The 15922-nt window shown below is 39.8% G+C and overlaps 1 protein-coding gene across 1 annotated transcript in view; it reads left to right on the forward strand.

Annotated features, from left to right (window-relative positions):
* STAT4 (signal transducer and activator of transcription 4) overlaps positions 1-15922 on the forward strand; it is a 39109-nt gene continuing 23187 nt past the window's right edge. The window contains exons 1-4 of the mRNA XM_040070521.2: positions 1-131; positions 1650-1794; positions 14821-14919; positions 15706-15798. Of these exons, the coding sequence (XP_039926455.1) occupies positions 4-131; positions 1650-1794; positions 14821-14919; positions 15706-15798 (465 nt within the window). The 5' untranslated portion in view covers positions 1-3. The remainder of the gene's footprint in view (positions 132-1649; positions 1795-14820; positions 14920-15705; positions 15799-15922) is intronic.

Here is a 15922-nt window from a genome sequence, read left to right on the forward strand (position 1 = left end):
AGTATGTCCCAATGGAGTCAAGTTCAACAACTGGAAATAAAGTTTTTGGAGCAGGTAGACCAGTTCTACGATGATAACTTCCCCATGGAAATCCGGCACCTACTAGCACAATGGATAGAGAGCCAGGACTGGTAGGATTTCATTCATTCTGCCTCCTATTATTTCAATCACGAGCAATCATTTTGTTTGCTGGCAGGCTTTAGGGTGCTCATTTGCAAACTGTGCGGGTATCTACACTCCAATAATACCATTTCACTAGTTATGGATTTAGCCATTTAAAATTAAGGAATACTGGGAGATGAAGTTTCACATTTGAACTTACTCCTAAACCAAATCAAATAAAAATGGATTTTAAAAAATAATGCAAGTTAATTTTCAATGGAAATGTTATACATTTACCTCTTGCAGCATAAAATTATTCACTTGTCCAAAATTGCACTTAAAGCTGGATAATTCTGGGAACAAGCCGGCTGTTTACAGGAACTGCTCTCTAGGAGGTCAATTCATGCACAAATTCGGATTCAATTCACTTGAGAGTTATCTTAAAATTCCAAACTAAATGCAAAAAAAAAAAAAAAAAAAAAAAAATTTTATATATATATATATATATATATATCATACCAGAAAGAGACATCTCAATTTTTCAAGCTAAATCCACTGGACTATTGGAGGACTACTGTGCAGGAGGGGGAAAAAAATCTGCTAAGGAATATAGATCTTTCTTTACGGTTTGTGGGGCTGTGGAAACATGGGTAACTTTAAAACCTCCTTTTTGCCAGACGTGGAGTTAGCAGGTGTATCTCAAACAGGAACCAGCTATTTGTGAGGCAAGGAGAGAGGCTATCCCAAGGACAAGGATGCCCTGCTGTCCATACCTTTTCCTCCTCAGTTTTGCTGACTAATGCTATTGCCCTGCACATAGTAAGCTGTACCAGGAACAGCAGAACCAGTAAAGCCTGGCTTTGTCTGTGTCCTCTATCCCCTACATACCCTTCACCAGTAGCCTCAGAGTCTTCCTGTATCCCCAAATAGTCTGGCTGGGGGAAGGCTCATGTGGTGCCTGGTGTGAAGAGATGTAGCTGCTGCCTGGCCATCTGGCTGTTGCCTCCTGGAGCAAGTGAATGCTGCCATTTTCCTCAGTGGAGGTGCTAATTTGGATTCCTTTCTTCTATCAACCTGCCAGATTGCCATGAAATTTGTAAGAGCATTCCATCTTTTGGACTTTAAGCCTGTTGCCAACTTTGTCTGAAACTGGGCAGCAAATTCAGAAATTATATCTGAGTGACTGTGTCAGAGGGACAGTTTGCATGAGCCCCATTTCCTCTGACAAGCGAGCTGGAAGTATTTAAATATTCACAGGACCAGAGACTAGAAAACCCTGGTTGTCTCCTCTGGCTGACTCTAACACCTCACCCTCTTTTTATAGGTGCATATCTACAGGAATATTAAAAAAACCCAATATAAAATTATAAAATTCATTATTCACAAGCTCTAGCTATATGCAAGTCACCATATACTTAAAGCATTTTTCTTTTTTTGTTTTTTTTTGCTGCCTAGATTTTTGAATAGATTATCATTTTCTGTACTGCTAGACTGACACACCATACAACATTTTAAACATGCATGGTTGCTGTTCATTGATTCTCTAGGGAGGCTGCAGCCAACAATGAGGCAATGGCAATGATCCTTTTACAGAATTTGATAATACAAGTGGATGATCAGCTGGACCGAGTTTCGCAGGAGAAGAATCTGCTCTTGATCCACAACCTGAAAAGAGTCAGGAAGCTGCTGCAGGTGGGTCACTACTTCAAATGACAAATTGCACTGCACACTCTTAGTGGTCTCTGGAGGCAGTGCTTGAGCTCTGTGGGATGCAGTTTGTTCCAATGCCCAGCTCAGAGCTGCCCCGAGTGCCACAGACTCCCAGCAGCTATGGGAAGACTGAGCCTTCAACAAGATAATTCAAAATAACAATTCCACTGTCTTGCTGTGGAACAATAATTCCTGTTTCAATGCATGCAGCTTGGAGACAAATGCTGTGACTGCTCAGCTCTGTGCATATCTGTGTTTTGCCGAGCTCTTACAAATAACACTGTGCAGTGCTTATAGATGCTCATGTTTATTACAAATGTAATTACCACCTTTCAGACACCTACAGCTATTTAACTATGGAATAAAATACATGCTTGGGGCTTAAGGCAGCACCATGAAGAAGGAACCCCTGTAAATCATTAGCATGCTTGCTGTTTTATGCTTTTCTGGGATTATTTGTTAGGAATTACTTAAAGGATTTACCATCAGGCTTCTGCAAAATGATATTTATTTTGATTGCCTGAATGTTTTTCTAATAATTGTTTATCTAAGGCAAGGATTCTCCGAGTTCCACTTCATTAGTCACCTACTTCCTGACATCTACCTGTCTTCTGCATAAAGCAGATATGCCATTGAGTTTAATGAAAGTTTGGGGGTTTTTCTCTTCTTTGATGGTATTTTCCATAAGTACTTAAATGATAATTACATTGCTTGCCAAACATTTTCTTTATTTGAGACATATGTACATACACACACACACTGGCCTGGAAAATCTTAGCATGACTTCATCAATTACTTTGTTCTCTTTGTGGCTGTGTCTTTCTTTATCCCTAGTGGTGGCCTTTTAAAAATATGACACTATTTCCATCGCTACCGCTTTTTCATCCTTTGTTATGCAAGCAGCCTCCTGTAATTTAAAAATAAAATCACTTTTTGTTTCTTTTCTGGTTTTTTGAGCAGCACTTTTCATAATTTCAGTACTCTTCAAACACCAAATTTACTCAATGACAGAAACCCTGTTGTTTCCGTAATGATCGTGGCACATTTTACCATAAAGCTGTATCACCTTAGTAAAGGATTCTTCCACAAGGACAGTTGTGTGCAAAGAGCATTTCAGGCCAAGCAGTTACACTGGTATATTCCTGGATTTATGATTGTACCATCACAATTACACAGGCAGAAAGACTAGAACATAATTACCTGCAAGCTCTGCAAAATTAAAGCCTCTCATTGGTGTTCCTTCTGCTCTTTGCACCGTTTATTTTATTCTATGCTTTTTACCAAAACTTGAAGCATCAGCTCTGTGTGCTCTGCCAAATTGGGGACACCAAGACAAGCAATCAGGGTGAACTCATTTGAGTGTAAATCAGTGTGAAAATGGCCTGCATGAAAACCCTTTCTTTCAAGTCCTGTCACATTTGGAAATTCTCTCGTGATGTGCTTCAGGAAGAGCACAAAGCAAAGGAGGCTTATTCCAGAAAGGCAAGAGGAGGGAAGTTTTGAGTGATTTGTGATTAAATGGTTTCTCAGGTGCTAGGGTCTGAGTCACAATTCCAGAACAAGCCAAAATGCTCAGGCACCCCCATTACAGCTGAAGAGTGTTATGAACTCCCTGAGAGAACATGTTCCGTATCATACTGGAATTATACTGCTTATAAAATGTGATCTGAGTCTCGAGTATTGCAGTAGAATGTTTCTAGGTGAGGGGGAAAAAAAACCAACAAAACAACAAAAACAAGACAAACAAAGCCCCCCCCAAAAAAAACCAACAAAAAATAACCCAGCAGCTCTCCCCATCACAAATAATGTTGCCCTTTCTTCATTGCATCAAGATAGCACATAACCTCAATTTAGACAAAAAACTATCCATTCACTTTGAAAATACACATGTAAACCACCAAAAACTAGATGGCACTTTCACTGATCTTGGACACTGTCACCCACAATCTATATTCTAACTTCCAAAATAATTAGAATAGGCCGGAGTAGGATTGGGCTCTTGCAATGTTTCAAAGTTGTTATTAGATAAGAAAAATAATTTATACTGTCTTAAATCTGTGACACCAGAATTTTTACTTTTGTGTAAAACACTATGTTATAAATTTAAGTTACAGAAGATAAATGCATTTTCAGCCAAAGTACGGGCCGTATGTTCTGTACAGTTGCACAGTCAGTCTCCTGCTTCAGCTGTTAAAATTATTTCTTCACTGATTAGGTAAGTACATCAGTAAAGAAATACTATAGTTGTTGAAACCAGCTGACAGCCTATCCTTGTTATTAACTGTTATTAATGAACTGAACATGACACATACCATGGACAGTATGTTCTGTAATATTCTTTACTTTTAGTGTGCAAATTATCTGATTATGGGTCTAATCTTTTTTTAATGCATGGCTGGTTGCATGTTATTGCTGAGTACATGAGAAGATTGAAAATGGGTACTTGGCTTCCCACCCACAGCTGGAAGCCCTTGCAGATACCTAACTCCTGCAATTTGAGCTACTTTATGGCAGGTTTATGAGACAACACCAAAAGAAGGTGGCTGATGTACAGAGTAGAATGCCATAGACCTTTCTGTCCCAACACACCCCCTAGGGAAAGGGAGGCTGGAATGGGACGCTGTAAAACTAAAGAGATTTTTCACTGACTGATGAAAGAAAGACTGGGTTCCTAAATAGGGAAGGAAGCTGCTTTTGTAAAATCTTTCCCTATCTGGTGACTCTGTGAATAGTGTTGGTTTGACTTTCTCTGAAGGTTAGTAACCATGAGCCCACCTTTATCTCTGCTTCGCTCTCCAGTGCGAGCACTTCTTTGAAATTTCACAGTTCCCTCCTCTTCCTTCCCCTGTGAACCACACACAGATGCACAGACCCATGTGCACCGTGCACACACACAAAGCTGTCCAACCTCAATACACAATGTGAGTACAACGTTTGTTCATTACTTTGAGCCAAATTGTGTTACCCTGTTGAGTAATACTTGACAAAATAGATAATGCTGGAAACCAGCACTTATCACTATGTACACAGCATAGCATGTTGAGCTGTGGTAAAGGTTCCTAAACACTATGACAATAACAAAAATAAAGAAAAATTCAATTGGAGAACACACAAAAGCTATTCAAAAGCAACCTGCACTCCTTGACAAAACACAAATTGAGAGACTAACGTTTAATCAGAGATACAACAGGATGGTTAGTGAAAGGCAGTCTTAGAAGAGGAAGCAATTCATAAGTAGCCTGTGCAGCTATTTTCTGGACAGACGAGGACTCCTTACGATCAAGATTCTCGGTGCTGTTACTGAGTCTGGAGAGCGTTATTTCTAGGAGTCTCCAGCACACCTCACCTAAAAGATCTCCCTGAGATTCTTGTTACAAACTTGAGAAAATCTTCCATTCTGTGATTTACTGAAACATCTTTACATAAATATGTTCACTGTTCTCTGAAAGTAGGAATGGAGATAGTGAAAGAAGAGATAATTTGCCTGCCTCATTTGCAAGTTTTGGGCAACCTTGGGGGTTGTGAAGGGTAAAGAGTAGAAGTCCAAGCAGGAAGGTGGGTCTGCCTAGCACCCCTGCTTTTAGAACGCAGGGACCATCCCTATTCTGTCACCATTAGAGAAATAACTATGGAATATGGTATTCTTGCTTAGACAGCTTAAATTTCCAAAATTATCTGCAGGCAAAAAGAAACACTGACCAGGAAATACATAATTTGAAAAAGTTATAAGCACTTGAAAATAGTGCTGAGAAACTTAGCTAAGAAGCTGTGATCACTGCTGTAATTTGCTTCTCTATTTCCTGCTTTCATTGAAACATCTCTTCTTGACATTAATCTGGTACAAATGCACCTACTGTATGAAAATCAGGGTCAGCATTTTAGGTTAAAAATCCTTCATATTTGCTTCCTACATTATTATTACTTCTCTAGTCAGAAAATTGGATTCATTTTTATAGCAGAGCAGCCTTTTGTTGCTGTGCTCTTCAGTGGGAGACAGAACAGCACAGTCACTTTCTAAGGTTAAATTCTCTGTCCACCTTCCTAGACAACTCCTGCTCCCCCCAGCAGCACTTTTGGAAAGGGAAGAGGGAGAAAATGTTCAGAGGCAGTGGGGGAAAGAGCAGGGAAACTATGCTTATAGTTCTTTCTCCTTCTTAAAATCTAGATGGAGGAAAGCAAAGCGGATTAGTTACAAGGAGATGGTTTGTGCTGTTGTTATGACAACAAAATGTAAAGGGCAGATGTTAAGCTTTGAAGAGCTGCCTAGCACTTCTAGGAACCAAATTGCAGATGTAAGAGTCTGCATGACCTTGGCCTGTGGACAATTATATCCTAGTTTTCAAAAAGAACATTTTTATGCGACAGTGTACCTGTCCCTGATGTAAGCCCCTGTGTGATACATGAGCGGATTTTGTGCACAGAGACTCTCATAGAATGTTGCAGCAGCCTTCTTATTAGAGAGTAGAAATGAGCGAAGACACAGACTTCTTGTTTATCACAGCATGAAAAGGGCCCTGGTTTATTCCTCTTTACAGCTCAGCCATCCTGACTCCAACCATTCACTGACCCTGGCTGCAGCAAGCTCCTACTGCAGGGTTCCCAGGTAGCCTCTGACTGCTGGGTATTTCCTGCTAAACTCTCACTGCAGGGATCAGTTTGCAGACTCTGACTGCAGGCTTTTACCCAGCTAGACTGTGGCTGCAGGTTCCAACAACAGGCTCTGACTGCATACCCAGACTGACCTTGCAGTAGTAATTCTCTCCGCTCCAGATCCTTCTTGTTCACAGTCCTCTCATTCCCTCTTCCTCAAGGCCCCTCCTCCATAATTTCCCCCTCACCAGCTAACCCACTCCCTTTTATCACACGGATTTTTATTGGATACAGCTGTTACTGATTGGGGCAAGGTCACCTGTATTCCCTTCTCCTACCTAGAAGACAGGCACTGTCCATATTCCTGACTCACATGCCAAAATCCTAGGTTGGGGGAGAGCAGCCAGGCTGCAGTGCAGCCAGGGAACCAGGGCAGGGGAGGCTCAGAGGAGCCTGGGAATCAGAGATGGGCCCTGTGCCCCACTGCTCCATTTAGGAATGATGCTGGTGAGTAACTGCCTGTTCAGCTCTGGGATGTCCTTCCCCCCCACGCTCCAAGCTGGAAAGCTGGAGCACTCCTCAGGTGCTTGCTAGACAAGAAGTTGCTGTGTGGAATACAGCCTGGCCCAAGTGTAGGTTCAGATGAGCTCTCAGGAGGACCCACTGTCTGTGCTGTGCTCTGTGACAGGTGCAGGACAACCCCTTGAGGACAAAAGCAGAAATTCCCAGAATCATCCTATTCATAACTGAAGCCCTTATTTATGCTCTAGTCTCAAGACAACTTCTGAAAGCAATCCCTTCTCATTAATGGCAACAGGCATTTGTGTCAATTCTCTGTTTATGGTATTCAGGGTGAAATCTGATTACATAAATCTTCCTTTATAAAAGTGAAATAACAGATTTCAGGAATAAGATGGGCTGCTCTGCTCATTTACCATTGAAGCCTGAGTTAATGAGTATACTGTGTGCTCTGGGGAACAATTTGCTGTAAATTATGTATATTCATGAAATTCATTTAATTCTCACAGCAGATTCTACAGTATTGGTGAACTTTATGGACTCCCTAGCCCTGCTAAAGCCTAAAATGAGGGGAGGGAGGGTAATGGGATTATGCCTGAATGAGCAGGTCTGTGAGCACACACACCATTAACACCTTGGGGTCTATTTATGAAGGGAGAGGTCAGGCAGAAGCATTAGATCTGCCAATTCACACCAACCAGTTATATAAAAACAAGCTTTTGGAAGTGTTAGGAAATAGTTCTTTAGTTACATTACATTATCCTACATGGCTCTGGCTTTTTTTATGGAAGGGTCTGGAATAGCTTCTGAGCGTATCTTCTGTCATCTAAAACAACATATATTAAGGCACTTTTTTCCATGCAGAATTCACCGTTTCTATGTAGTGCAAACAAATATATCTTTACATGATGCTGCTTAAAACAGTAACACAGCAGTGCATTCCTGATTCTGTGTCATGTTCCTGGTGCTACTGCCCAGTTTATTTCCATCTGTGATGGGCACTGAACATCCCTTTGCTTCTTCAGATAGAACTTAAGTGAACATACAAAGGTTCTTTAGTTCAAGTGCCTGTTTACAAAAGCCTCTGTACCAGAAAGGAACATGCATGAGAAATCGTAAGGTTATTTATTTCAGTACATCAAAGAAAGTGGCCAAAATAGCATTAGATCCGAAACAGGACATTCCAGTTGGTGCTCTACAAACAATTCTAATAAGTCCTGTGCTGAGAAACAGTTGCAAAGAGTGGAAACAGCCATTGATGTTTAAGTTGCAATTTCCTGTTAAGGCTTACAAAAGGGTGAGAATGGAACAAAATAGAGAAAGTTCCTAATAAACCATGGAAGATCCATTTCAAAATGTTATTTACACGTATTTAGCACTCGTGTAGCCTGCCAGATCAACAACTCAACACGGTAAAGTAGGACATGTTTTGAACCAGCGTGTCCTGCTGTCTAACACAATGCAAATCATATTAGGCTGCTCCCAGTGAGTTTTTCAGTACAACCATTAAAGCTGTTTACAGAAAATTTTGGCGTGCAAATGGGAAACCCCGCACAGAAGTCTGTTTGCTAAGGCAGCTAGGTGTCTGCTCTTAGCAACTGCAGCCTGGTGACTGCATGTCAGCTAATAAAGGTTTTTAAAAATGATTGGTACAAGACTGAAAAAGGTTGCTTGTTACAAGTAAAATACTTTGGGGTTTCTAGTTATTATTTAAAGAACTCAACTCTAGAAGTTTATAAATGTTTTTGCAGAGTGAAAAAGAGTTAACTTGCAGACAGAAGTAAAAATACAAGCAAACTAAATAACCTCTTGTGGGCTTTGTTCATTCTGAAGTATTAAGAGCCCAGTTGCAGTTGAACATCTGCCTGAGAGATTAGTTAATAATACTCAGCATTTGTGGGCAGAGGAGGAGGGGGATGTGGGCATCAGTCTGCTCTCTCCTCAGATGCTTTACCATTTTTTTTTAGGGAACATGGTATTTTTTTTTTAACTTTGAAATAAATTTCATTTAAACAAGAAGTTATTTTTTCTCAAATAAATATCAAATAAGAAGAATCACTACAATATTCACCCCTCCCTGTCTGTACAGTTCTACTGCCTGATGATGATTTCTACAGAAATGTATTTTCTGTAGCTTTATCTCACCCTACCTGCTCAAAAATCTGCTGTTTCTTTAGATTATTCCTTGAGTGCTTTTAGTGACTGCTGGGAGGGGCTCAGCAGTGGAATTGGAGGGGTAGAGAAAAAGAATTCTGCCTTTATGCTCATTCTCTGTGCTTTTACGAGAGCACAGAGAATAGGCACAATTGCCTATTGCAATTTAGTTACACATGCCACATGCCCTAAAAAAAATTATGATCATCTGGAAGTTGTGCATCGTACACCATGAGAAAACTACAGGACTGCATAGCTGTGTATTAGGACTTCCCACACATCATAGCAGTTTTCTAAAACAATGAAGTTGCCTTTAAGTTCTCTTGCATATTTTGAGAGGGGGAAGGGGAAATCTAAAAATAAAAGTACAACAAGAGCAGTCTAAATAGATAGTGTCACAAGTACATCCTCTTAAAGACCTAGATAAAAGAGACATCTTTCTAGTAGAAGATTTTTAGTAAGAATACTGCCTGTTTAAGTACAAGCTTTCAAAAAACTCCCAAGCACTTAAGCTTTATCAGAGTAACACAAGGACCAACTCTTTCCTTGTATTCTGCTGTTGTCTTCGTTAGACTTTCTGCCTGGATGCATAAACAAAGGTAGAAAACAAATCAAGGCCAAGTGTTGTCGTATTTGAAGGTGAAAACGGGAAATAAGTATGTACAGCTATGCCTTCCCACCCACACATTCAAGATACGCAACTAAACCCAATCTTTCTTTCTTCCTTTCAAAAAAAATAAAATTATAGACAAAAGGGGGTTTTCTCCCTGTGTTTGATTTTGTGGAAGATGAGATATTTGCTTTTCCAGAAAGATGCTGAGTGTCAGACTTAGAAAAATAATCATATCACAAGTGAGCAATAGGGAAGGAAATATATTTTTGCTTGACTTTGTCTTGCTCTGTCTTATCTCTCCTCCCTTCCATCAGCTTCTTTAAGTATTCATTCAGTATGAACAAACACTTCAATGGTCATACTAAATAACTCTTCCATGCTTCCAAGTAAAGCTCCTATTGTATACAATTAAAAGGCTCAAGAAGGGCTTTACTAGCAGAAATGAGAAGAAATCCAGCTGATGGTTTTGAGTGTTAAAAAAAAAAAGAAAAAGAAAAAGAAAAGAAAAAATAGAAAATAAGATAAAACCCAACCAAACTCTGAAGCAATTTTCAGAATTGGAAAGCACCAAAACCTACTCGAGTCCTTTTTTAAGGTCACCTTGAAAACACGGAGATAATCAGGCAAACCCCTGACTGACTTTCTGAAGGTTTCATAGCACATCCTTCTACATTAGAGACCAACTAACACCTAATACACTGCTTTAACCACTGAAAACAGAGCCAGTTGCTCTCGTAGTGCACAGCCAGTATTCACTGATAGGTGTGTACAGTGTACAGAGCCCTTTGACACATGAGGAGCAGTCAGTTTTAGTGTGGCTGGGAGTGATCCACTTCGTGATGGAGCCGCCCACAGGAAAATCAGCTAAAATTTTGAAACTTTAAAAATGGGAAGAAAAGAAGAGTAAGAGAATGACTCTAGTCTAGATTTCTTCAGTTCTGTAAGAGTAAGCAGTAAATTCCAGATACTAAAACTGACAGTTGTTTGGTGTTCTTCTTGAAAACACATGTATTTTAAAATGTCATAATATGTATTTTAAAGTTTCTCCATGACCTTGCAGCTTACAGAATCAAACCTTGCATTTCCCCAGCCACTGTTTCATGCACCTTTAACAGACTCCAAAGAGTTCAAGCTGTTTTAAAATTTGGCTAAAGGGCATAAACTCTGCATGCTATAACGTACAAACTGTTTTTGCAGAAATGCCTCTTTGTTTTTCTCCGTGATCTAGTAAGACACTGTCAAAACAGATGTCCCTGGAGTAGAAGGAGTGCATGCCGAGTGGTAGTAGGAAGGTTTTCTCCAAGAAAATGTCATCAGCATTCACAGAAAATTGTCACCTGTTCAGAATGAAAGTTCAAGTTCCCACTGTTTGCTTAAATTTAGCATGATGCTGGTAGTTCTTGAGAAGAATCCAGTCCAAATAAGATCATTTGCTGTTTGTTGGAACTCATGGCATGAAAAGATCTCTCTGGAACAGAAGAGAAGAGAAAGAAAACTTCTAAGAACAAGAAAATTACAATAATATTAGCAGATATTTTGATTTGAAAGAAGAAAAGTGAATCCTCAGTTTCGCTGTGTTGGTATTTGTCAAAAGACAAATATAAATGTTCTCCTTACATGTTTAAACTTACATACAATTTTGCATATCTAAAGAATCCACACCCTCCTTCCTCTTCTGGCTGCTAGTGTTCATGTCACTCTAAGTTAGGATTCCCCCATCTCAAGCCATTTTTGCTTAAAATTCCTTAATTGTCCAACTTCTACTACTCTTTGCTGATAGGAGATAATTTTCAATGAGTCATTCAGAAATCAATGTCACTTTGGGCAATTTCTGTCCTCAACCAAAGACAAAATTGAAGTACAGAGCAACAAGAACTAGCAGTAGGTGAATAATAAGAGATTACCAGACGGTGCATTCCAAAGTGTAATTACAGATGAGAAGTATAAATCATAGGCAGAAAATTTTCAGTGTTATTATTTTTCCAGAGTCAAAATCATGGTTATTGTGTCTTTTAGTAGTTACTGTTATTCAATAAGTTGCAATTCTTGAGATATTTAATGTTTCAATTCATTTATCAATTTACTACTGATGCGTTGCAATCCATCTTCTCCCTTACTGCAAAAGGGGCTGCTCCAGGAGCACAGGTGGCAGCTCTCTGTTGACCTTCTTGGCATCTACTCAAACTGAATCAAGTGGAAAAAGCACCAGCCTGGCATAAGTATGGGAATCACTACGGACCCAGCTTGTTTCTACAGCTTTATGAGTTAGAGAGAAAAGAAAGTGGGGGGGGGAAGTGAATTTCCACCCCATCACTTGATTCAGATGGTTTTCTCTTAATGAAACAAAGAAAAGGAGAGAAAGAAAGAGTTTTTGAAAGTTTTGCATATGAATCGTGTCTAGAAATGCTAGGAAAGTCCCTAATAACCGGCATCCTTTGTGGGGGATTTTAACACATCCCACTGTCAGAAATTTTTTTTAAGAGCTTCTTCTACATAAATGCATTTTTCCAGCTCCGAGAGCTATTTACTTCTTCTTGACTTGGTTAAATGTCTTCTGTTTGACCCCTTTAAACCCTTGCAGTGCTGTTGGGCAGTAGTAAGCCAGGACTAAGGTAAGCCTCAAAGGTAAGCTACAAAGCCTCAGGCTTTGTAGCTTCAGGTACCAATATATGGCATGGCCATCCAGGGGGAAGGTGAAACCCTGTTTTACTACCAAAAAGAAGTAACAGCCACAAGAAGAAATTAACAGAGGAATTAATATGCCTATCAGTGGACTTACACCAGTGGCAGATTTCTCCCCACAGCTTTCATCCCAAGCCTTGTTAGGAACAGGACTTTCTCCCCCCTCTAATGAAGGTACAGATGGATGAGACAGGCTTAGTGATAACAGCTGAAACAAGGCAGGACTGTTCCCCCCGTCCCAATTTCACATGTGCTCATCCTTAACAATAAACTAATCCTTTGCTGAGCAGTTTCAGTCCACCAAGGAGCAGAAAACCCAGTCGGTAAAAAAAGCATGAGTCATTTCCATTCCAGTTAGCAACCTGGATTGGCTCCCCAAGGAGTCAGGCACTGGGCTGGAGCACAGCCAGGAGCACACTTTTTGCAGCAGTTAATTTGCCCTGGCTGTTGCTGTGGTGTCCATATGACACCCCACTCAATCCTTTGCAGGAAGATCACTGCCATTTCCCACACTTCTGTATCCCCTTCCCAAAGCTACATCCTGACACTAGGGAGAGAGACATTGGGAATATGCCCAATAAAGGGGACTGGGAATATATTACTGGACCTGAAGTGTTGAAGGAAATGTGCAGCACCATCTCTGTTACTGCCCTTACAGCCGTGGAGCTGTCAGGGAGAAATGTGTAGTGACAGATCTTTGGCACTGTTATTTGACATGAAAATCAGCAGTGTATCCTTAATCAAGTCTCCCCTGCCTGCTCCAGGAAGGAGCAGGCGGGGAGGGAGTGCTTGGTATTTCATCTGAGGCATAGTGTGTCCTGGGGTAGTATTACTCACCACTTCTTGTTTACAGAGAGGCTCCTAAAACCAGGCAGGTTCACAACTCCCATTCCTCAGGCTAACTCATACAGATGGTTGCTGGAATAAAGTACCTAAAAGCATTCTGAACTGCTTTTAAGGACATCAAAGGAGGCACAGCACTCGGGCTACTCTGGGTATGCACTGGTTGCACTGTGGGGCATGTACTTTTCCTGTCCTGAAAAGACTTCGGAAACCATAGAAACAAAGCTTTGTTTCATTGCTATCAATGCCAGGGCAAAGCTTCCTTGGAAGGGAACATTTGGTACCTTGGTTATCTAGATTTAAGAGTCCTATATCTTTCAGCTTAGTCCATGCCTGGAACCACAGGACACATGGTATTTAATATACCAAGCAGCTCGAACCAAGTTGCCATGATCAAAACTACCATTTTTAATATGGTATTTCTTTACTTTGCAATTGAAGTCAAATATTTCAGATTACACATTTCCTGCAAGACCTCACAAGAAATGTTTAGTGAAAAGCATTAGAAAGATATGTTTATGCCATGGTACTTGTTGCATACAGAAGCAACGGGTTCATATTTCTGTCAGATGCATTCACACCCTTGTGTCTAACATAACAATTGGTATGAGATATCAGAGGAAGATCTGGCATCAATTAAAGTATGTATAAACTTATTATGCCACATTCAGAGACAGCTAGAATAAAAGAGGTTCTGAGTGGCACAGAGATATGATGAAAATAAAGACTAATGATAAAAAGGAAAAAATAGAGTAAGTCCAGAACTGGAAGCTACACAGGAAAAGAAATTAAATGGATTAACTCTGATGAATGGACTAACACTATGAACACTGAATGAAGGGTATCTGAATGAGTGACACTGAATGAAAGGCATGAAAGACACTGAGAAGCGCTGAATGACTACATCACGATAAAGGAAGCTGCTTGAGAGTCCTCAATCATTCCAATTTGATAAATACAGCATAAACCCATATTAGTTCAAATTGTGCCCAGTCCTCAGTCATGCATTGGCAATTCAGCACTTTATTTATGGTGGTATAAAAATAATAGATTTTTTTTATTATTATTCTTTGGCTTGGGACAAAAGTTACTTATTCCTTCATCTCAGGCACATTATATTTTGAAAGAGAAAAACTGTTCATAGACATTAAAATTTAAGTCTTCTGCTTTATGCTGAGGAAGCTTTCCTGCTTGCATCATTACCATATTGATATGCTTACAAACTTTTTTGTTGGCAGAAGTGCTACATGCTAAGCAGCAACATCCTATTGAAAATCGAAGACGTGATAAAATTGTGCCCAGAATAGGCTGACAGGAAAGCCCTTTCAAACCAGCTGTGTTAGCAGGGGAGCAATCTGATCTTCAAATTATATACATCTCAGAATTGTATCTTTATAACCTCTGTGGAATATTGTTAAGACTATTTTATGATGGTGGCACTAACTAGTGCTGCCCTGAATGGCTGAACCAGCACATGAAAAGGGGAGTCTTTTCCGCCCACACCAATCTGTAGCTCATGGACGCTCATACATCATGTTTCTTGGGATTTCCAGAGAGACATCCTGAGTTGTGGAATTTTTTTGAGTTGTATTTACTTGTGCTTGCAGGGTAAATATCACGGTAATCCAATGCATATAGCAGTGATCATCTCAAACTGCTTAAGAGAAGAAAGAAGAATATTGGCTGCAGCCAGCATGCCTGTACAGGTAATGAATTACATTTCATTAATCTGCTCCATGCTAATCTGCTCACATGATTTTCAGACCAAATCCTGTCCCCTCATTCCACTGAAGTGATTTGTGTGCACTACGGGTTGCCAAATGTTACCCTTTAAACTCACATTTGAACTTCATTAGTGGCTCTTCTGCTGGAAACATTGCTATGAGGGACTTCCATGTCACAGCTAATCTTCAAAGACTTTAATCTGTAGGAAAGGTTTTAAAGAGATTATTCTATGTGAAACAGATGTGTGTATTTTAAATTATGCAATGCATTAGTTCATATTAACTATGGAATGCAAAAGACATTCCATCCAATCTTTTATAGAGTTATTGATAATTTTGATGCTGTTTGGAGAAATAAATCATTCAAATTACATATGAAACTTATTTTGTGGAAATTGTTACATGATTAAAAACCAGAGAGAATTTTTTAGACAAATGCATTCTTGTTAATCACTTATGGATGTAATATGTATTCCTATATGAGTCTTGTGCTATAGATCTTATAAAAAAATCTAATGATCTATATTTAATTTACTAGATGTTTAATGTTTGCAGTATACCCACACCCTTTCATCTCTTGGATTTCAAAGTTAAAGCTGAATATTTTTCAAATGTGTAGAACTAAACGTGTCTATGTGTTTACAGCAGTCTCCAGATGGTTGAACACTGGCTATGGGATTCCCTCTCTGTGCTGGAACTTGCAGTACAGTTTCTATCACCTATTATTATTATTACTCGCCCACCAATTATCTGTTCAATGTGTTCCAGGGGCCACTGGAAAAGTCTCTACAGAACTCTGTGGTTTCAGAACGTCAAAGAAATGTAGAACACAAAGTATCAGCGATCAAGAACAGTGCTCAGGTACCTTTTTTGTCTTGCGTGCTGTCTCTGCCCACATGATTTTCATACAGACACATCTGAATGATCTTTAGGCTGGGTAGCACAATAACTTCGGCCAACACACAGCATCCATTTTCCATTATTC

This window comes from Hirundo rustica, chromosome 7, assembly GCF_015227805.2.
Source record: "Hirundo rustica isolate bHirRus1 chromosome 7, bHirRus1.pri.v3, whole genome shotgun sequence".
Taxonomy (NCBI): Eukaryota; Metazoa; Chordata; class Aves; order Passeriformes; family Hirundinidae; genus Hirundo; species Hirundo rustica.